The 24,052-nt window shown below is 42.6% G+C and overlaps 1 protein-coding gene across 12 annotated transcripts in view; it reads left to right on the forward strand.

Annotated features, from left to right (window-relative positions):
• The window catches only part of CACNA1G (calcium voltage-gated channel subunit alpha1 G), a 1,457,373-nt gene that overhangs the window by 951,437 nt on the left and 481,884 nt on the right, over positions 1-24,052 (forward strand). For all 12 annotated transcript variants that reach the window (XM_069654906.1, XM_069654897.1, XM_069654896.1 and 9 more), the window contains one exon: positions 22,860-23,011. In XM_069654906.1, coding sequence (XP_069511007.1) covers positions 22,860-23,011 — 152 coding nt within the window. The remainder of the gene's footprint in view (positions 1-22,859; positions 23,012-24,052) is intronic.

Raw genomic sequence — 24,052 nt, forward strand, 5'->3', positions numbered from 1 at the left:
TGCCTCAGCCAAACATTGCAAAAATCAGCAATTTAAATTATTGTAGAGTCATGAATATTTCTAACATGCCCACTTTTTGTTCTGGGCACCAGCTTTTGCAAAATGTTACTGATTGGTGAGATTGAGACTCAACATTTTACCACTGAAAACGACACAGCTGTTTGGATAAAATCTATTATTTCAGCAAACGTGTCCTTGCTGCCTGTTAAGCCGCAATTGTTGCAACCAGCTACCATATACCTTATATAAGGTGAAACGTTATGTAATGGCAGGGGACTTCAGGAGCAGTTCCACTAGCCACCATAAATGGTATTGGGTCACCCCTAAGCTACCCGGTCACCCCATTAGTTTCCCTAAGGTGATTTTATCACCAGCACAGGTTTTAGGGAGTAGATTGGTATACTTTATTTTTGGCTTCACCAAGGGTGCAAAGCCAGTTTTTTTTCAATTTTTTATATTTCATATTTTATTTCTATCGCGCTCGTACACAAGTGAATCAGTTTACTGCATTAGTAGCCCAATCTACCATTTTAGTAGCAAATGGGGTTTTTAAAATCCTTTTCAGGTCCATTTTGTGTTTCAGGGCTTCCTTTGTTCTAGGTGACCACAAGCTGGCTTCATAATGGGCGTTTCAACTTTGTATGCTTTTGTGATTCAATGAGGACAGCCTCCTTATTAGTCCTAACTAGACTAGTCACTTTACTATACCTCTCACTTCCTGTGATGATGGCTAAGGCTGAATGGCAGTCCTACTGACCACCAGTATGGTTGGTCTTCTGCTTTGTCCTGACGCATTTGCACTTGCTGGGTTTCTTGTTCTGCATTGAGGAGGACGCAGGACTTCTGACCTTTGCTTGGGGGGGGGATATACTGGCTAGGTAGAGTAGTTGGGTATATTCCGTTTTGGGTTTTTCCCCTAGAGGGCCAGCCTAGGCCCCCTGAAGTCATCAGCAGCCTCAACTGCTGGGTCAAGCGCTCTATGGCAGAGCCATTTCTTGGCCATTTTACTACTGCCATCTACCGTTTGCTGCCAGAATCTTCCAAATGTATGTGGGCACTGCAAAATTCTAAAAGGTCATCTAAGACTCGACTATCCAGCGGATATTCAGCATCGTATAGCCAAGAGTGCCACTAGCCATTCTCTCCATCTTGGTATTGTTTGCTAGCAAGCTGCTGCCTTCTTTTGTTCACCTTGCTGCTGGAAGCCGTTTCCACTGGTTCCCTCTTCTTCTTGAAGTCTTCCTTGCAGGGTTGTTCACTACTGGCTCAAAGATAGATGCTCTGGAAAGAACCTTTCTTTCCTAGGTCGCTGGGGCCTTCGGTGGCTCAGGCATCAACTCCTCGAGAACCGAATCCTGCAACCTGCACCTGTGCTAAAGAGCAGTTTACTCACCAGGTTGTTTCAAGCTGCTGAGCTATTTTCAGCCAAACTACCAATGTGAGTATCTACCTTTAGGTGCTGGGGAGTGATTAATCAAGATACTCACACTTAGGTGTCCCTCTGTCGAGGGAAGAGATTCCTTGCATGGTAGACTTTACCGCATTTGCAATAGGCTTCCATTGAGGTCTTCCTGCTCTGAAACTTCTTCTTCTGGAGTCCCGTCTTCTGACCTCTGGAAAGCCTCCTTAGGGGGGTCCCCTGTGGCCTTCCCTGGGGTTGACCATCACAGCATCTGCTCTAGTGGGACAGATCAGACTTATCTCCACTAAAGCAGATGGGTTTCTAACTTTCTCCCATTTATTGCAATGCAGCTGTAAGCTTACCTCAACCCCTTGATGTTGGGATACTTACCGGCCCGAAGTCATGTTACCTGTGATTTAAAATTGATTTTGAAAGTCTTTATAGTCATTTTTTTTCCATGTGACTGAAAGTGTATAGTGTACCATTGTGGCTATTTGTTGTAACTATTTTTTCCTTGAAATTGATGATTCAGGTAACTGTTGCTAGCATGTTTTACTAATCATTGGAAACCTTTTGTTAGGCTTTACAACTGTTTCATTCTCTCTCTGCCTATAATCTATTATTATATGGTCATATGTATTAAAGTTCAAATGAATGAGTACTGTTTTAGGCCTTAGGGCAGTAGTCTTCAAACCTTTTTGACCTGCCCCCCCCCCCGAGCAAAATGTGGGCAGACCAGGCATCCCCAAAAATGGCAAAAGGACAGTAAGTCCAAATGGCAATGAACTATTGTGCGCCGTCACCACACCATTGAGTTTAGGGCCCTTTAGAAACGTGCATGCAATGGATGGGATGGGATGGGACACGATTGATGTGCATGAATTCATCCTGGAATACAGGGTGGACATCATGTGCGTCACCAAAACATGGCTTACTGAGGCCGATGGCCCTACTATTGAGCAAGCAACTCCACCTGGATATGCCTTCTTTGGGAAGCATCGAGAGGGAGGTCCGGGAAGGGGAGTGGCCGTGCTATGTAAAAAAGAGCTAAGATAGAGTGTGAAGGTTGTGATATATTACGTATCAAACTTAATCTCAACTTTAACCATAGTATTAACCTGGTTGTGCTTTACAGACCACCAGGCGAATCACTTAAATTCAATGAGGATCTTGTAAATGTGATAACCCCCATGTTAATTGTAAATTCTGCACTGGTCATGCTAGTGGACTTAAATCTTTGGAAAGGACATCCCAAAGACAAAAAAGCCTTAGAGCTCGAGAAAAAACTTAAAAACAATACGATCATTATCCATAACTCTGATCCTACGCATACGAAAGGGCACATACTAGACTGGGTGGGGAGTGGAAACATCCTCCTTACAGAATGTATTACAACACCCTGCACATGGTCCAACCATTCTTCCATCCTATGCCAATTGCAGCTCCCATCCCCTTTACAAAAAGCGCATGAACCTTTGTTCTAAATGGGAACTTTAAAGCCATTACAGCACCTATTCTTTGAGTGTCTGAATGCCTTAATGAATAAAACGGAGGATTCTGATGACCCCGAGACTCTTATCAGTACTTATAATAAGGAGATAACAATTATGTTAGATAACTTTGCTCCTCTGAAAACTAGAACGTCAGAGATACACCTAACCATCAGAAATGGTTCTCCCCGGTTTTAGTGAAATTTAAAGCTAGTAAAAGACATATGGAACATGCCTGGTTGAAAGAAAAGACCCCAGAAAACCTGGCAGCATGGAAGCTCAAGGAAAAGGAATATAAGGCCATGATTATAGAAGCAAAACGTAACTTCTACTATGACCAAATAAATCAAAGCGTAAAACAGACTAAAGAACTCTTCCGACTTCTTATATCCCCGGAAAAACCCACAGTCATAAATCCCTCTATCAAACCCACAAAAGATGACTGTATAAGAGTTAAAAAATCTTTATCTGACAAACTGAAACTAGAATAAAAAAAGATCAGAGAAGAGCTAACCAGGCAGGATCTACATCCTACAGTTATGACTGGAAACAGTAATAAGGAAAATAAGGAGGTAGGTTGTGCCATTGCAAAGGTCGATCCGCAGAGCCCAGAGCATAGAGCCCAAAGTCAAGGGAAATCCCCCGTGGGCTTTTGGTTTTCCAAGATGAATACGGTACAAATATACATTCTTAGAACTATGCACCCCACTAGTTGCCAAGGAGAACTCATCCCTTCTAAGACAATATTGGAACAGAAGGAAATTCTTGCTCCGATCTCCATAGGTTTGTCAACGCCGCTTTTGGAACAGGTGTCATTCCGCAATGTATAAAAGACGCAGCTGTTACCCCACTGTTAAAGAAGGCAGGCTTAGACTCAAATGATGCCACAAATCTTAGACCCATCACTAATACCCTTTTTCTCCTGAAACTGATTGATAAAGTTGCAACTGTACAACTACAGACTCATATTTCAGGCGCACGCATCTTACATAAAATGCAATCTGGTTTCCGCAGTTTTCATGGCACTGAGAGTGCACTACTAGATCTACAGACCCATATGCTATCCAAGTTAGAGTTGAGTGAATCGGGGCTGCTGGTATTTTTGGATCTATCAGCGGCCTTCGATTTGCTCGATCACAAGATCGTGCTTGATCGGATGGACACTGTAGGGGGACTCTCAGTAGAGGAGAATAAATTACTAAAGTCCTTTCTCGAGGAACGTCGTTCAAGAGTTTACTGGGGTGGAAATGCTTCTGAAATTGAAATCACTAACTGTGGAGTCCCCCAGGGGGCATGTCTCTCTCCCCTACTTTTTAACATATACATTGTCCTGCTGTGTATGGATCTGGAGAATCTGGATCTTTTCTTCTGTAATTATGCAGATGATTTTCAGTTGGCACTCGAGATCAGTGGGAACCACGAAAGATGAGCAGACGAAGCTGGATTTGGTCCGAGATCAGTGGGAACCATGAAAAATGATCAGAGGAAGCTGGATTTGGTCTATTAGACCATCAAGGGCTGGATGACCACTAATTGGTTATGCTTAAATGCAGCAAAGACCAAGCTCATACTCTATGGGTCTCGGCATGCCAGAGACAAGTTGATCCAGGCCCTTGTAAGTTTTATGATCGACAGTAGCCAGATCACAGTAATGTCTAAGGTGAAGACCTTAGGTACGTACCTGGAGGCCAGCCTAGATAGCAGTGCCTATGTGGAGGCAATAGTGAAAAACACTAATTAGCACCTTAAAGTCTTGCGGCCAGTTGCCCCTTTGGTCTCTAAGGAAAACTGTGTGAAGCTGGTCGGAGTTTCCACAGGTAGATTATTGTTATGCTCTCCTAGGTGGGGCAAATAAAGTGGACATTCAGAAATTGCAAAAAAGTACAGAATGCTGCAGTACGCATCATACATTAGATGAGCCGTGCTGAACCTACTGCTGCAGCATGGAGGGATCTGCACTGGCTGCCTGTTTCAGCAAGGATCCAGTTCAAGTTGTTGACCATCAGTCATAGATGTGCCTTCGGTAATGCCCTGACATACCTTAAGGATAGGTTGAACGTCTATCGCCCAAAAGAAACCTTCCATCCACCAAGGCCTGGTGCCTAGAAGTTGATTGCATAAAAAGAGCATGTGGAAAGGGGGGTGCCTTCCACACACTGGCAGCACGAGCCTGGAACGCCTTAGCGGAACTTCTTCTTATGGAAGAAGCCCACCTGGTGTTCAGGAAATTGTTGAAGACCACTTTCTTTGAGTAATACTGGGAACCTGTTGGCTCGCTTTGTCTGTTAAGGGCACCTGGATGCCTTCGGGCTTCAGCGCAATATAAATCCATTAACATAACATAACATAACACAGAATAACTCCAAATCTCAATAGCAGAACCAACTCAGGAAGATGGCAAAGTACTGTTTAATTACCAATTATCTAAACCAGGTAGTTACAACGAACATCAACTGACGTAGGCTCAGGTTCTCTCAGCGATCTTTACACAAATCATAACTTCTATATCAACAATACGTCAGAGATGACATCCTACTACATAGCAAATAATGAAAAACCTACTAAGGGTCAGGATAAGCATCTAAGTATGTTTTATATAGGAACTAGGATTGTTATTGGCTGCCCACTGTCAGGTGGAACACATATGCCTACCTCTAAAACATGTAATCTTCAGAAACATTAGATACAGGGTTTCCCATTGGTTTTCAAACTATAAGGTCCTTCGTTATATGGACTAAAATGATTGGTTGGCATGCTTGTGCCATGTCTGCAACATTGGGTTCACTTAGCAGCACGTAAGCTCAGACCCAGGTGCAAGGAGATGGGGCATGACACCACTTTCGCACCCAATTAGCCCAGCATCTCTCATCGCCCATGCCTCTAGCATGAAGATTGTGTTTGAACTTGGCCTTGCAAAAGTATCCTTTTCTTTAGAATATATGGGAGTGAGAGCACTCCCTATCGTGTTCTGGGACTCCAAGTCTGAACTCTATTTTCATCCTTGGCTCACATGACAGGAGACCACGATTTGGTCCATTTTGCAAGTTTTAGAGGCTTTAAATGAATAAAACTTGGCAATCTTGGTGTTCTTTCTTTGCACCTTAACAAGGGATGATTCATCCTTTGCACGTTTACTCCTTTCCAGAATAGATAGCTGACCTTGGCTGCTTCAGTCTTGACTCCAGGCCAGACAACCTCACCATGCAGCTCCACGGCTCTGCTTATTCTTGCCACAACACAGTCTTGCCTTCCCTCTTCACGGGTCATGGCTATCTAGATTCATAGTACCGCGGTCCAGCTTCAATACAATAGTGGCTTTGTCTGTATTCTATCCAATACGTATAGCCAGCTTCTATGATGACTTAGTCTACTTGCATTTCAGCATTTGTACAGTTATTGAACGGTTGATTTTCTGCAGCACTTTGTGCACGTGTAATCTTCTTTTTCGTATTTAAAAGTTCACTTGATTCTTTACTTCATCATTAGTGTCTGTAGGATCCATACATCCTCTTCAGCCAGTGTCTCCAGACGTCGTATATGTCTCTTGTGACATCACTAGCTTCTTTCTTTGCTCTTTTTCATATTCCTTCAGGGAGTTCCTCCCTTAGGTTGTCATCACTTCGGGGATACATTCGGTAGGGTTGTCTCAATGGGTATCTTCTCTCAAACACACGCTGTGGTATTGACACAGCTGCAGGTGTCACACACGGCACAATCTCAGGTCTCCAACATATGGGGGGTAGGTGGTAGGGTTTCCTGCACAGACATGCAGCTGCTCGTCTACACTCCCCCCTCTGGTCGAGTCCTCGACCACCTCCTCAATCGTTTTCACATCCTGGTATTTTCTTTTATATCTATCTATCTATGTTGTCTTTTATATTGCGCCAAATTACCCTTTGGCCTCAAGGCGCTCATGAAGAATTGTTTGTTTGGTGTTCATATCTTCATCACTCCCCTCGGGTGCTTGTTGATTTTACATGTTCATCTACACTCCAGGTCATGTAGTTATATTTTACATTCAGGGTACAGTAGACCCATCGTCCCATATACTCCTTATGATTCTTTGGATACAGAAACTTTGTTTCCTCAGGTGCTATGATTCTAGCCTCTATGTATTTCCTGACAGTGTCATCAGTCAACTCGGTGGCGTTCGGTTCAGGTTTGACATTGATCATGATCTTCATCCCTACCACCTTCTTTGCCATTTTCTTGCGTTGGGCAATCACCATCCTGACTACACAGAATCCAAACATTACTAACACCAGTATTACTCCAAGAACCTTGAATATATTTGCCAACCACTGTGGAATCCATAAAAACAAATTGGGAAGCCAGCTGTCATCTTCAATGTCATCTGTCTTGTCTTCCATCTTGGCATGCAGGTCTGTCAAGTTCAAGTGGTCTTCCCTTTCACAAATGGTCATCCACCTTTGGAAATTCAGCTATGTTTAGTTCACTCTGAGGAATCACTAATGCTGGAAAATGGATAGGCACCAGGGAATATATTCTGCCCCAATCCTTGCGCAACTTCATATATGCTCTAGATCCACAAGCCCAATATCGACGCATAAGGACAGCTGTCCCTTCCCCCATTCCGGGAAGTCAATTGTGGTCTTGCATTCTTTGTTGCATCCCACATGGTTCTTTCCATGTCTTTGGAAGCATAGTGTTGCATTAACCAACGGGATTACAACTACTGGGCCTGATGAATCTTCTACCTATGTCAATAGTTTGGAGTGCGTGTCCCGTGACTTTAAGCATCCATCATTCACCTTCTGCACTTCTTTTACGTAGTCCGTCTTCAGCAGATGAGCTGCACAGGACACCATTCCTTCTTCCCATCCCTTCTTGGTATGCACTCGTCCATAGATCAACATTTCAGTTTGTTTCCAACATCTAGGTGATCCTGCTATTTCTGTCACATCAGGACAATTCATTCTCTTTATTTCTTCAATGATCACCTCATCCTGTCCTGCAGCAGGATTTACAAGCATTTTGCTTTTCCATACAGGCTCCTTCTCCATGTGTGTAATTTTGATATAGTCATCCTGGTATGGAAATGACCATTTTGATCTCCATCGCAAGGTCGCCCAATTTCCTTGAAAATGTCCACGAGTAGTACATGCTGCACGATGGCTGAGGCATCTCACATTGTGTGCCGAAACCTTCTTCAAAATTAAAGTCCTTACTGTGTTCATGGCATAGGGGATGAGAGGGCCGGCATAGCAACTCTCTTCGGATGCTCTTTCCCCCACCTTTTTCATGTGTTGATACCACATGTTATTCCCCAGGTGAGCTCTATTATCTAGATATGTATTTATCCCATATTATCTTCCTCTGCATATCTTGTATGTCTCCCAATATACTTTTAGAGATCAATTAATTTGTCATTATTTGTTTTCATAGTTGGGAGAACCATAATAGCTCTTTCGTCGGTAGAAACATTAAGATGATAAAGACTGTGAAAGATGAGGAACAAAAAGACAACAAGAACAATCATGAAAATATAAATGATGCATAGAAATCTGGGCAGCCATTTCTCGTGCCATCCTACTGCTTGCTGAACTTGTTCATTCTCTATAATCATGCCTTCTTCATTAATCATTTTTAATACAGTGATCAAGTTTCTTTCATGTCTGCAACTGTACAATATGTTTGATTATAGCAATAAGGAGTCTTCTTATCTTCTTATTTTACAAATCTTTTAAAAAGGTGTGAATATTAACGTCTCTTCTAACAAGAGCAGGGTAAGATTGAAGCATGAACACAAAGACAGCACCCATAAGCCAATGAATGTCACTGTCAGCAGGTATGATTTATTTTTATCACTTAAAACAAATAGTCTCCATGAAATGAATCTGGATACTGATCTATTTTCCAATTTCTGATCAAGAACTGACATTTAGGCGTAACTCTGATGCATTATTCTCTGCTTCAATATATTTCTAAAAGTTAATTTAAAACTCCTGTAATTCTCTGCAAGTCCTCCAACTCTCTGCTAAAATATGTATAAGGAGTATGTATAAGGAGTGTCTATTGAATTCCAGTCCAAATAAAGTATGTGTTAATCCATCGTTGCTTAATAGTCCTTCATCTTAGTCACCCATCGGGTCTGCACCAATGTTCCCTCTAAGCTGTGTGCATGTGCGCTTGCCCAGCTTCCCTCTAGGTGCCACTCCGAAGAATTTTAGCAGTGCACACAGACAATTCCCACCTATTTATAAAGATGTAATAAGGGACAAGCCACAGTAACTACCTTAAATTTGCTTTCTTTCAAAATGAAGATAAATTATGCTAACTATTCTTCATATTCTAAGAATATATATATAAAAGAATATATATATATATAAAACCTCTAATATAAAACCTCTTAGAATTCTAAGAATATATATATATAAAACCATTATATTAAAAAAAGACAGTCACAAGGGGGCACGGATGGGGTGGTGTTCAAACAGTTAGGATGCATGCTGAGCAGTCAAAAAGCAGAGCTTCAGGTATATGGGTCTAATCGATTTACATTGCCCTCCTATACAATCTTGACCTTGAAAACCTAAAAACCCTAAAAACAGAATACACTGACAAGAGGTTAAAAACAATTAAGAAAAAGTGGCTGTATAAACAGAACATATAACTAAGATATGCCTGCACACATTAACCAAATTATCTTCCCTCCCCACCAATGGCTCCTATACTTGATTCTACCACATTACTCAAACTCCACCAAAGGCCACATTTAGATATTACCAGACAACCTCGACTCTGCCTATCTTCGCTCTGCAAAAGGTTACCAGACTTAGATAATAGTCTTGTTTTATGTTTGTTATAATATGAATGACGTTCAAGCACAAGACTTTCTGTTACTCATGGTGCCTTAGCAAAAGCATTACCCACGGTATGTAACCCAAGTTTCAGCTCAAGTATTGGATACTGAATTTAAGTAAGCAGTCTACTAGGATGTGTAACCTCACCCCATGCTTCCTATTCTTTGTACATATGTCACTCAAGCACTTTGAAAAGCCCCACTTGCAAGTTAACGCATTATAAAACTCAAAAATGAATTTGCCCTGTAAGGATTTTGAGTAGGCAAATGTCATGGTCAGCGTATCCTATTTAGCATTGCTAACATTACCATATACGAGGAGAGCAGCATTGCAATATAATTTACATGGCCTGCAAGGGATAATTGGTATAGACTCTGCCTGGCATTATTCGTATTTAAAATTAGGGCAACACTATTCAGATAACTAGAATGTTTTTCAAACAATCTGCAACCTTTCAAAATGTTTAGAGTTCCATGGAGCATAGACCTTAACAAATGATATGTTAACTTGCTGCTATACAAACATGGTTTCACTGATCACTTGTATAATCCTACCCAACAATTGAAAGGTGGGGTATGTTGCAAACAATCTTGTATGTACTAAATAGTAATTGTGCACATGCAGACTTATGACATTTTCTTAAACTCCACATAATATCATTGAGACGCTTTACATTGGATTTGCTTGCAAAGTATTGTAGGTATGCACATCTCCCAGTTAGTGTTTTACTGCTACAATCCCTCACTTTTTACAGAGCCCTGTCAACTAATATTTGAGGCTAGTACAGGAGCAGGGGAGGGGAACAGGTGAAAGGGAACAGGAGAACACTCATTTGGGGTGAAGAACAAATCAATAACTTGCAAAAACCAAATCAGATGTTTTGGCAGTACAGTATAGTGAAGGACATGTTTGTTTGCTAAAGAATAGGAAACTATATTAATAGTCTAGGAAACTGCACCTTCTCTTTCTGTCTATGCTTAACTGCTGAGGGCTTTTCAATATAATCATGGGTTTGCATGTATTGCATCTAGCATCCCCATGCATCTTGTTCAGCTGATAACAGTGAATTTCAGAGGAGTAGTGCCTACTTAAAGAAGAAGGTACTTAGTATGCTGTACCTGTGAGCATTGCTACTGTTGATAGGGAAAATATATGTTATGTTCTTTAACAGGGCACAAGAAGAAACCTCAGTAAGGCTCTTGATGATTTTTTGTCTATGCTGTGGTGAGCAAAGGTGGGCAAAACTATAAGATGTATTATGTGCCCTGTAATTTCACTTCATATGGCAGGGCTACAAGCAGGGTTCGTATATGATTTTACTCCATAATTAGAATCAAAAGATTTTTCAGGGAGTAAGAAGGTAGTTGGCTTTTCCAGTAGGGATATTTCATGCTTATTAAAATATGTTCTTTCCCCTTAAGATTCCTCTTGAGATCGGGCAATAATATTATTTGAGTTTCTACCAATGCCACTGCTCTGTTGGTCATTGATTCAAAAAGATATCAGTGGAACTTGTGGGTAGACGCACAGGTAGATTCTTATATGTTTATGGCTTCTTGTTTTTGTTGTGCACATTGCCTGTTTTTAGTGAGTAAAATGGATGGTGTATATGTTTCCTAGCTGTAAAACTGGTTTTGAGTATATGTTGTCACAACTCACAGACCAACATAATGTGGATAGTGAGCAGAGGCCCAGGAATTCTGATCATCCTATTCTGTGGTGCAGTTATTCTGAGGCAATTATCATCCTTACACAAATGATGAGAGGCATTTTCTCCTGGCCCTCCATTAGAGTGGCACATGAACTCTTATTGGCATGTTTTCTGACAAAGTCCTTTCAGTTACAATTATTCAATTAGCAAAAATTGCATAATGTCTGAATTTTTTACAGTCACATCAGTGATTAGCTATAATTAGTTTTTGTCATAAACATGAGTTGTTTCCCAATGGCATTAAGCACTTTCTGTATTGTCTCTGAGCAGTGCTGACAATTGAATAGCCATGACTAAACCTATTGTTTATCCTGAGCATGCAAAGCTTTTTTTGTGCATACAAGTTTTTCTAGCTGTGCATGAGTTCTTTTGTTAAGTACTATGGCATATCTTGAAGTCTTAGGCTGGTTGATGAGCTCTCCTTATGATCACATATAAAATAATTTAAATGTTTAGCCTATATTTTCAGAAGAAGAGTTGTAAGATGCTCCTTTTAAATTGATTTGTAAAGAATTATGGTGGTTCAGAAGGGGATATTGCCTTCCAAACTCTTCAGAGATGGTATCTCACTAACTGTGCATGCTCAAAAAGTAGGTTACATCATTATTCAGTTGCGCACATGGAAAATAATGTGCGCACAAAGAAAAATCTTGTCCGCACCTAGAGAAAAATAATTAGAGGGAATATTTGTCTGCACACACGGAAATTCTTCTTCTTGTCTTTCTTCTGGATCGGGAACGGTGGGAGGGAGGTTTTCGCCTTTATAAATTGTCACGTCATTTAGATGCAACCAAGCTCTTCCTTGAATCTTAACAGCAGAAGGGGACAATTCTTCAACACAGAATGGGCCATTAAAGCGAGGCTCATGCCACTTCTGGGTAAAGTTCTTGATCAGGATAAGGTCCTCAACATATAACTTAGGTGGTGGTAATAGTTCACTTGGATTGGTTGCAGAAATATCTTCTTCCATGTTCCTAAACCTGTCCCCCTGCTGCTTGACTTGATCTGAAATTAAACAAATACTGGTAGTCATACATGTCAAATAATCATGCATCTCATCACCTAAAGTTTTTGCTACACTCTGGGCATCTAAATCCTAGATGGAGATGTAACAGGCATTCTCATTCGACGCCCAGTAACTAGCTCATGTGGGGAGATGTTGTAGTCCGACCCTGGCTGATCCCGAAGGGCATCTAAGGCCGTTGGTAGGCAATACAGCCATCCCTTTTTCAAAGTCAATTTAATCTTGGCAATCCTCTCTTTGAGGAGGCTGTTGAGTCTCTCATATCCCGTTCACTTGCGGGTGATACACAGAAGAGAACTTGTGCTTTATACTTAATTAAAGTCCTATTTGTTCGAATAACTCATTGACAAAATGTGGCCCATTATCAGATCTTAGTACTTCACACACACCTCACCACGGAAATACTTTGCACACTAAAAATCTTGCTGTGCAAGTGGCATCACGGTGTGTACACGGACCCTCCTTGATCCACCTGGAAAAGGGACACACCACCACTAACAGATACCTATATCCATTTCATTTCTGCAGCATATTGACATAGTCAATATGTAAATGCTGAAACAGACCATGTGGTCGAGGAATTACTCCTCTAATCATTCTCAGTGTATGCCCAGCAGTAAACCTTTGACTTACGATGCAATTTACCATAAATTGTTCGACGTGTTCCAACAAATTAGGAACTTAACAGTCTTCTGCAATATTAGCAGCCATACTTTCTCTAGTTACGTGCACGGGGTAATGCAGCTGTTCAAGCATGACTTTTAATGAAGTTACTGGCATCACTGGCTTTCCAGTGCTGTCCTGTCGCCATAGAGCTTCCATGGGGGATAAAGAACATCCCCTTCATGTCCACAGTTCTTGCTCTTCCTGTGGTGCGGTTCCCTGAATCTCTATTAAATGGGTTATCGACAACTTATTAAACCCCTCTTGCACTAACATAGTTGTAACTGAATTCTGTTTAATATTCTGAGCATCAAAACTTGAACTTTCTGGAGAATATGCAACCCTTTTGGCTTCTACATCTGCGGCTTTGTAGCTGCAAGAGAGCAAATCTGTTTGTTTAGTATGCGCTGCGCATTTTATGACTGGTTTGGCTACTGGCAGTTGTAGTCCCTTAGTAAGTCTCTCCAGTAAGGACGCATGCTGCACTGGAGAGCCATCTCCGCGGAGGTAGTCCCTCCTTTTCCAACATGCAAACCCTGCGTACAAGGTTGACATCACATAGGCGGAGTCACTGTATACCGTCACTTCCTGTCCTTCATGTTTTTCAAGTGTGACAATAAGCTCTACTAATTCTGCTGTTTGTGCTTAAAAATGAGACGGTAGCCTTGCACTTGCTACTGCCTCAAATTCCCCATTTAATCTGTGTGTTACCACTGCGGTGCCTGAATGCCTTTCCCCACTAGTCTGATCCATTTTCAAAGAACCATCAATAAAAAGAATATCCCCTCCCGCTAAAGAATTCTCCTTCCCACAGGGTATATCATCATAAAATTCAACAAAATTGGAACAGTCATGCACATGATCACCTTCTTCTACTGGCTCAGCTATGAACGTGGCTGGGTTCACTATTTTACATCTTGCAACTTTAATCGCTGGGTTAGAAATAATTACCTCATAAACTGAACCTCTTTGGGACGTCAATGTGCTCTTGGATTTCTCTATAATGGTAAATAGGGCATGTTCTATGTAAAAAGTCATAGAGCAGCACATGACAAGGCTTGCAGACTTCTCAATTGCAAAGTCGGCGGCTGCCAAAGATTGCTTTTTTCAATTCTTCAAATACTTCCTCCATTTCTTCGGTTCATTCTAGTTTTGTTTGACCAACTTGCATAAACCCAGAAACTGTTATATTTGTCTCACTGTGTTCGGTTTTGATGTTTTCATGGTTGCCTCAGCTCTCTCAGGTGCCACTTTCTTTCCTTCATGTGAAATCAACTGATCTATGTACAACACTTCTTCTTGGCAGTAGTGTAACTTCTCCCTGTCCACCTTATATCCTTTGTCTGCTAAAATAGCCAATAATCAGATAGAGTCCTGTCTGCACTCATCCTCTGTTTTACTGCAAATCAATAGGTCTTCTACATACTGTATCACCATACTTTCGAGATCAATATTACCTTGATCCATCTGTAGGACTTTGTTAAGGATCGATGGGGACTGACAGTACCCTTGAGTCAAACAAGTATGTTTTAGTCCCTTTTGGAGAAACATAAATGAAGTCAAGTCTTGGCAGTCCTTATGCAACGGGATCGAGAAAAATGCATTTTTCAAATTGATCCCTGTGAAATATCGAGATTCTACTGGGATACTACACAATATTGTTGCCGGATTAGGAACTAAAGGAAACTCAGCATCTACAATCTGGTTAAGAGGTCTCAAATCCTGGATAAATCTCCACGATCCTCCTTTAGATGTTTTAATCGGATAAACCGCTATATTACATAATGACTCTAATGGCACCAGAATCCCCTGATTCATCAGTGCTGAAATAGTCTGAAATATATATTCATCAGCTTCTTGAGACATCCGGTACTGTTTTGCTAAGGGTAAAATTGCTCGTGGCTTAATCTTTATTTTAACCTGCCCTACCCCCTTCAATAAACCTTTGTCCTAAGGGCCTGTTGTCCATAGGGCACTCAGCACCTTTTCAAAACCCTCCTGAAAAAATGCTGGTCGCTGCCGCATTATCGCCCTTCTTTGAAGGACTTCCCTTTTCTCTATCCTTATCCAGTATGTAATGCTCATGAAGAACACTACTTCGTCATCGCTTCAGTCTTCCCTGAACATATCTTCATCAGTTATGTCAGTCAATTTGTACCCATCCTCAAGAGCTATCACTGATCTCCCTGGTCTACCCTCATCATCTATCTCTTAGAGCATTGCCATCTCTTTTCCTACTGTAGCTGCTTCCAACTCTATAGAATAGTCGGTCCACCCTTCTCATTCATAGATATTTGTAGTCTAAATAAAAACTCATTAGGTATCCTCACAATCTTTCCTACCAGGCCAGGTAGCCATGTCAGTAAAATGCATACCCCATATAGAGAAATCTCTGGATCTAGTGGAACGCTTCAGAGAGCCACTTGCCCTGTGAACACCAGTATGAACTCTCCCACGTTTAAATAGTGTATTCCTGGAGTGGAGTACACTATTCCTTGATCAGTAAATGAAATCCTCATGTTAGGTTTCATCTTTAAATCTCTTCCTAAAATGTTAACCGGTGTCTGTCATGAATATAACAGAGGAACTGACATGTCACATTCTCCAATGGAGACTGGTCATTTATCAGTAAAAGGAACTCGACTCATAGCTCCAGAGAACCCTTGAACATTCATGGCAATACCTGACATTGGAAATTTTCCCTCTCGTAAACACGAACGAGTTGCGCCAGTGTCTAAAAGAAAAGAAAGGGATTTGCCTCTTATCTTCACATCGACCCTTGGTTCCTCTTCGGGGTCTAGTGTCAGATAGTACTGAACACATGAAGTCACCCTGTGAGCTGTCCTATTGTGGATACTAGCTCATCCCTGTTCCTGTGAAAGGATTTCCTCCTACCACAGTGACACCTTCTATTCTAGGTGTCAATCCTTGTCCTGTATTCGCATACTGCTGTGTCTGCATAGGGGCTTGTTGCGACTGCTCTTGTGGTGGATTCATTTGTGCTTGTCCCTGCTGTTGCACCTGCTGTAATTGTGGTGCTTGTGCCTGATATTATGTGTAATCTTGGGCAAAGCCCTCTCTGGTCTGTGTGCTGTATGGCAGAGGATAGGATTTCCCCCCTCTGGAAAATTGGCCATTTTGTACATTCCTTTGGCTCCCATATACGCGTGCAATATGTCCTGTCATTCCACAATTCCAGCATACTGGGGGAACCCTTCTGTTAATCCTTCCTTGGTTATATTCTCCCTGAGCACTCTGGTTATCATTCTGTGTATTTTGAAACCCACCTTGGTTATTGTGAAACCCGACTCCTCTTCCCCTATAACCCATACCTCTGCCCCGTGACGTAAACCCATACCCACCTTAGGCCATTGGGTGCAAATTATTTGCCTGCGGTGTACCTATTCCTTCCTGCATGCCCAGTCCTTCTCCGCTTGTCAATACCGACCCTTCTATGGCACATTTTTCTATTGTTATCTTTCTTCTTGTTCTTTTCTTGTAATAACCTACAATGGTGTACTATGGTCAACTGTATCTCAGCCCATGGCTTCGCTTCCATCCCCACTTGTTCTTTCATTTGCCTCTGTACTGGCTCGGGCAACCCCTGACATAAAATGTGGTAAAATAATGCCACTTTCTTTTCCCACGGCTCGCGAGTTTCAAGCTGCCATTTCTACTGAATTTCCTGAATGTAAGCAATAGGGTCTTCATCTTCTTTCATTTTACATGTCATAATTGCACCCATATCCGATGTGTCAGGATATTGTACCCTGAGAGCCCTCCAGGGTACGTCTGCTCTACAATTATTAAACAGCGCTCCATCATGTGCTGTGTTTTGTGCAATCTCACTTGAATATCCCGCTCTCCTCCATATGTCATCAGCCCTCTCTCCAAGGATGGCTGCCAGGAGACCTTTTATTTCCCCTATGGCCAGCGCATTTCCTGCTGTCATTTTCTCTAATTTGTATATCAATTTCCCAGCTAGGGAGCTTGTATTTTAAGTTATCTTTGTCCATTTGTGGCCATGGAATGTATTGCAGTCTTGCTCCCCCCTTCTCTAACAAGGGGAACTGCATGAACCCCATCCCACAGTTGAATGCCACTATTAGTCTATCCATGGCAGTGATAATCATCCCTGTCCGTCTCCTTGTTGGTAATGACCTTAACCTGCTTACATATGGTGGAGACTCCCTCTTCTCACAATGTAATCGTCCTCAGGGATGCTCAGGTATGCTATGAGATCTGGCGTACTATCTTTAGGTTGTTCCAGATCCAACCATCTCACTACCTTATCCATTTTAAGGCTTCTTCAAGGGCGCACACGCTCCCTCCTTCTGCCCCAAGACCGGACTCTCTTTCGTCGTCTGACATGTCTAGTCAATAACTAGTGTGTCTATCACCCCCCTCACCCTTGTCTAAGTTCAGTCTGCTCAAAGACAATGGCTGACGTTCATCACTGAACAGATTTCTTTCCTCACTTCGTGATTGAGATACTGGGGATTGGTCATCATTCCCTCGTGCTGCATACTCGCTAACTCGTCTTAACTGTTGATAGACCTTATTGATCCTTTCTCCAATGCTTTCCGCATCATATCTTTCTTCTTTTAGCAGTACTCTAGATACTGCTGCCGTTACTTTCTTTATCGTAAGAATCTCTTCCACTCTGTCCCATCGTATTTCTTGGCTCTGCCTCATTTGTTCCTTATGAATGAGGCTAGAATCAAAACCTCACTGTCTCCTTTTTTGTTCTATGTCTTCATTACTTCCCTTCACTTTGTGCATCCCTTCGAATTCTAATTCTTTCTTCCTCTTGCCTTTTTCTTCTCCTCTCCTTACTCCTGTCCTTGTATCCTCTTCTTCATCTCTGTAATCTTTTGCCCTTTAATCTTTGTGCTTCTTACTCCTCTCTCTGTCTTGCCTTTCTGTCCCTTTCTTCTATCGCTCTTTGTCTATTATCGTACTTTCTCTGTTCTTCTGTCCATTCTTCAATTTTCTCTTGTTCCTCCTGATATATCTGTTCTCGTCACTCCCTGCTTTTCCTTTTCTGTTCATCCTCTTCCAATCTTCTCTCTCATTCCTTATCCTTCATTTCTTGTTCGTCCTTATCTTCTCTTTGCTTAACTTCCTCAATACTGTTCCCATCTATCTTGAATAGTATCTGACCACCCATCCATTAGTCTTGTACGAGCGCTGTTTTGTTATTCTTATCTTTTTCTCATTTACATCTCTTCATCTCCCTGTCTATCTCTGTCAACAAATTCGACCACTCACTTCTTCCTTCCTTGTATGAATTTAAAAATATCTTCCTTTCTTTTATTCTCTTCCAGACTATGGTCACTACTGTAAGCGGGGAGTTCATATATCGGATTACTGTACCCCGTCGCTGCTCTTAATTCCTTTAAAGGATATACTCCAATCCCTTCTGTAACAACACTCTTTGCTTCAGGCAAGGTAAGGGGAGCTGAGGGCTCAAGGCCTTCCCCCTTATTCTGATTAAGCATGCACTCCTCAGGTGGCGGCTCTTTTCTTTCCTCTTGATACATTTTCCAAAGCTCTAAAATTGCTAATCTTATCTCTAATTTCTTCCCTGTGTACACAGCGTGCAAGTATGTGGTCATGTGTTGCAATACCGCTCTTGACAATGATCCCGCTTGTGGCCATGACATGAACATTTTATCTGATGTGCCCGTTGCCCATTCTGCACTATACTGTTTGAGCTTTGGCATATGTTTTGGCAGTATCTTGCATAGGTGCATGAGAGGAGTATCCCCAATAATGACAAGTCTCAATTGACTGTCAATACTTACCAGGTCGTTAAATACATGTTTTACCTTGACTTAAATCACTATTTCCAAAGTTTTAAAACAACAAATATGAGCAAGCACCATCAATCCCTGCTCAATCCTCTTGTGTTAATAGACTGTCTATTATTTTGATTGGCGCCAATAGTTGTACTACACTTTATCTTTATTCACTGTTACTTTTTCAACTCTTCACAATGTCTATCGCTCCTTGATATTTTACTCATCAAACAACATTTAGACTAGTCACAAATTACACTTTATAAAACACTGTGATCACCTCTTCCCTTGCCTTTACTTTTTACCCTGTACAGGGTTTGAGACATTACCTTACGCAGTCCTGACTGCACGTTTTATATTTCATCCTACTCCAGCTGGAGTTTGAAATGTCTCCTTCCAATTCCCTTGAATTAGGATTCCTAGGTGGTATCTCTTTATCTTCACAATATTTCCCAGTTACTCAAAATGATCACAATCCCGTCCCTTTATTTGCCATTCCCCTTAGTCTACTCACCATTCGTTAATCCACTCGAGGCCTTCGAAATCGACTCCTCCTCAAATCCGACCACTTCGCCTTCCATCCGCAGAGCGCCCGTGGAAACTGGCCAGAGATTTCTTTGAAGTGGGACCTGCCCACCGTCTCGTTTCTTCTTGCAAGTTTATTTCTATCGGCCACTCTCCAAAGGAAACTGTGATCTTCCAGTTATTCGCAGAGGATGCCCGATGGTCTGAAAATCTGGAGCTGAACTAGTTTGGATCTTTGACCCATCCGCACCGCTACCACATGAGCTTAGGCCCCTTTAGGAACGTTCATGCAATGGATGGGATCACACACAATAACACCAAATCCAGATAACCAAACCAACTCAAAAAGTTGGCAAAGTACTGTTTTACTAACAATTATCTAAAACAAGGAGTGTACAACGAACATCAATGGACGTACTCAGGTTCTCTCAGCAATCTTCACACAAATCATAGCTTTTATATCAACTATACGTCAGAGATGACATCATACTACGTGGCAAATAATGAAAAACATATGAAGGGTCGGTATTGGCTTGAGGGGAACATCTAAGTATGTTTTCTATAGGAACTAGGATTGTGATTGGCTTCCCAATGTCAGAGGGGCAACATATGCCTACCTCTAAAACATGTCATCTTCAGAAACCTTAGATGCACGGTTTTCTCATTGGTTTTCAAACTATAAGATCCTTCGTTATATGGACTAATATAATTGGTTGGCATGCTTGTGCCATGTCTGGAACATTTCTGTTCAGTTAGCAGCACGTAAGCCCCGACCAAGGTGAAAGGAGATGGGACATGACACCTCCTCCGCACCCAATTAGCCCAGCATCTCTCCTCTACACCCTATCCCAGTAGAGTGCCTGGGCTCCCCCACATGCTCCCATCACAGTCTCTGGGCTCCTTCATCCCACTCCTTACCCAGTTCCTAGGCTCCCCCCACCCCACCACTGACCCTGGGCTATTCCCACCCTGCTCCCATCAATTTCCCTGGGCTCTCCCGGCCCTGCACCCACCACTATGCCATGGCTCCCCAATCCTGCTCCCACCACAGCCCCTGCACTTGCCCCACCCTGCTTCCAGCACAGTCCAAGGGCCAGTGGCGGCTGGTGAATTTTTGAAGTTGAGGGGCATCCTTATTTCTCCCTGATATGCCACAGGAACCAAGCGTAGCGAGGGAGCTTGAGCCAATCAAGGAGGGGTCCCCCTTTTTTTTTTAAAATAATGTGTTAAAATGTTGCATTTTGAGCATACTTTTAAAAACATTGGGTAAAAAGCCAAACAGGTATTTATTACTGGACTTCTATAACAGATGTCCAATAGAAAGATATCATCCCTGTCCTCAGGGCCTCACAGCTCTTAACACACACAATAAAAGTGATTTTGTGAGTATGCAAGGCACCGGGGGGCCCAGAGGGAAAGCATGTTTTTTTACTGAACATCTATGATAGATGTCCAGTAAAAAAATACCATCGCTGTCCCCTGGCCTACACAGCGCCTCGGAATGAGAACTGATTTTGGCAGGTCAGTAGGGGGATTGTGCAACAAAGGCATTTTTAAAATTTCTTCGGTGTACAGCCCCCCCCATTCGCCAAAATCGGCTCCACGACCAACACAAACACACAAACACATTCACACAGCATTCACAGAGCAAGCGCTCTATCATTTACACGAGCACCCATCTTCATTCACTCACTCATAACACAAGCATACACGCATCCATACACATAAATAAATAAAAAATAAATTAACATAAACTTATCTTCTGCCCGGTCCTGAAATTTCATCCCCGGCACTCCAGCTCCTGCATAATGAACAGGAATCAGGAAGCAAAGGGTTCCTGGGTCCTGCACAGGCGTCCAGAGGCCTGAGTGTGGGTGCTGAAACGGCCTGCCCCAGCCTGCCCAGTTTGTATGTGCGAGGAGGCACAGGAGCTCCCACTCGCACATACAAACATGCAGTTCTCCAGCCAGCATTTCCAATGAGCTATGCAAGGATGTAGAAGCAAAGCGCCCCGAGCCTTGCATGGCTCATTGAGCATGTGCGGCGGGGAACTGAACCGTGTTTCCCTTTGTCAGTTCAGCCAGCCCACGAGCATTCCCTCAGCTGGAAAAAGCAGCTGAGGGACCGATCAGTGTTTCATTGGGCGGAATCCTCGGCTCCTCCATAATGCTTGAGGGGCCACTGGGTCAATTATGGACGAGCTGCACCTGCCCGAGGCTCCCCCAGCCCTGCTTTGTCTTTCCTCCCTAATAAAAAGACATGTGTTGTGTGTGTTTTTTATTTTTTACTTTTCAGCCTGGGGTCTCCTGCCCCCCCCCCGCCTCCCAGGAATGTGGCTGTGCCCCATTGGGGGGTGCATGCCCCACCGTTTGAATAGCTCTGCTTTAGCGATGTATTACATTTGTTTTCCTGCTGATGAAATAGTATTTCCCTTCTTTTCCCATACCATACCTATATGTGTTAGGTGCTGACCGCTAGATCTAGGGTCTTCCACATATAGCAGGGTCGGGTTGTGTCTATAGGACACTGTACTGTGTAGTGCACACCCATAGGGCACATACGTGCTTAATAGGTTTTATGGTCCCCTGGTTCTCCCTACATCCCTGTTATTTTATATTGGGTGGTCATCTCTGGTAGTGGACCTACATGTAGGCATCGGGCTAGGAGAGTCCTTGTATAGGCATTATTGTTTTTTTATAATATGCTGGTACCTATTTAATTCTGTATTTTAATTTAAAAGTACTAATTTAACCTGATAGTATTACATGAGTTACTTAAATAAAGGATATATTTTTAAGTATATGAGTAGTGGTACAGAAACTGCCTGCTCACTGCCATAACGCAGATGAGCCGGCAGAGCACTTTCTTTTTGTTGGTCCCCCTCATTATGTCATCCCTTCTCGTACTATAAAGTTGATTTTAAAAATCTCAGGTTCATCACTGTAGAGCTGTTTTAATGTATTTGAAAATATTAAATGGTTTACGTGTTGCCTGGGCATTCATAGTATACTTTACACAGGGTTTCAGCTTCTTAAAAGACTGATTAATGATGCTTTGACTGAAATGTCATAGCTCTGTCACAATTGTTTTTATTTGTTTTATTTTATTTGCATTTTTAAAGCACTCACACAGCCCAGGGCATCGAGGCACTGTTACCGGAATATGTCTAGTTGTGTATTTATAACGGCTTAATACCAGGACCCGGGATCGAACCTGTGTTGCTTTGTGTTGTCTTGTTTCCAAGGCGAGCATGTTGCCGCTGAGGTATCCTCCCAGGACAATGATCTTAGGAGTGTATTGTTTGTATCATATTTATTATATTATGGTTGGTTGTTTGTTTGAATCGAGATGATTGATTGATGAATTGACTGAGTTCACATGCCAACTCTGAACGATGCCCCCTCTGCTCCTCTCTGCAGCCCGACGAGCTCACCAACGCCTTGGAGATCAGCAACATCGTCTTCACCAGCCTCTTCGCACTGGAGATGCTGCTGAAGCTGCTGGTCTATGGCCCTTTCGGCTACATCAAGAACCCGTACAACATCTTCGATGGGATCATTGTGGTGATCAGGTACTGGCCTTTAGAGCAGACATAGGCACTTTCTAACCTAGAGACTGGGCCTCATTACGAGTTCAGCGGTAACCCTGCCGGCGCACTCGTAAATTTTTACCAGCGCCTGACTTCCCAGTGCCACCGAGAGATTACAACTCAGACGGCCCGGGAAGTCATGCGCCAGTAAAATGTAAGTCCCCACTCCCATAGGGTCCAGTAGGACTCTATGGGAGTGGGGACATGGAAGCGCCGGAACCGTTGCTAATGGTGCCGGCGCTTCCCTGACCAGTCTGCCTACTGTGGCAGCTGCGCCGAGCAGGGTCACCGCGGCTCCGGCAAGCAGACTCCTAGTTTGCCGGTCTGGAAACAAGGGTGCCGGTGAGCTTAACGGCACCCATTTTTCCGACCAGCAAACTTGTAATGAGGCCCATTATTTACCATCGAAACAAGCACTGGCTTTTATAGTGTATTCCGTTACTCTGCATAGCGCCTCACTAGGCTGCACAAATGAAAACTTTACTCTTACTTTTCCCCCCTCTCATCCTTCACTATCCACTTTTTCTGTATTTCCATGCTTCCATCTCTCTCACTCTTTCTCTTCTCCACTCTCCTTTCTTTGTCTACCACTACTGGCTATCTCTCACCCATATTACTCCCTCTCTCTTTCTCTCATCTGTTTTCCTTTTCTTTTAGATCTCCTGTTTTTCATTTTCTCTTCTCTGTCTCTCACAGTATTTCTATCCTTCTTACTTTCTTGTAAGACCTCTCTCTTTTGTGTCCCTCTTCTCTTGTTCAAGTCTCCCCCTTTCCATCTTTTTCTCTCTACTTCTCTGTTTCACTCCCGCTTTCAGTTGTAGAAATGGACCAAAAGAAGTAGTGAAGTGTGTCCTTCAGGCAAGTTTCAATACGTGTTAAGGGGCTGCGGCTGGGTCAGCTTCACAGTACTGTGGTGACTAGACATCATGACATTTGCCACTCCTGTGACAACAAGGCACAGCACGGGCAATGGCATGAGTACCTGGGAATTTGATGGCAAAAGCTGGAAATGATGTAGGAACC

Source organism: Ambystoma mexicanum, chromosome 3q (genome assembly GCF_040938575.1).
Source record: "Ambystoma mexicanum isolate Mex_15411 chromosome 3q, UKY_AmexF1_1, whole genome shotgun sequence".
In the NCBI taxonomy this organism is placed as follows: Eukaryota; Metazoa; Chordata; class Amphibia; order Caudata; family Ambystomatidae; genus Ambystoma; species Ambystoma mexicanum.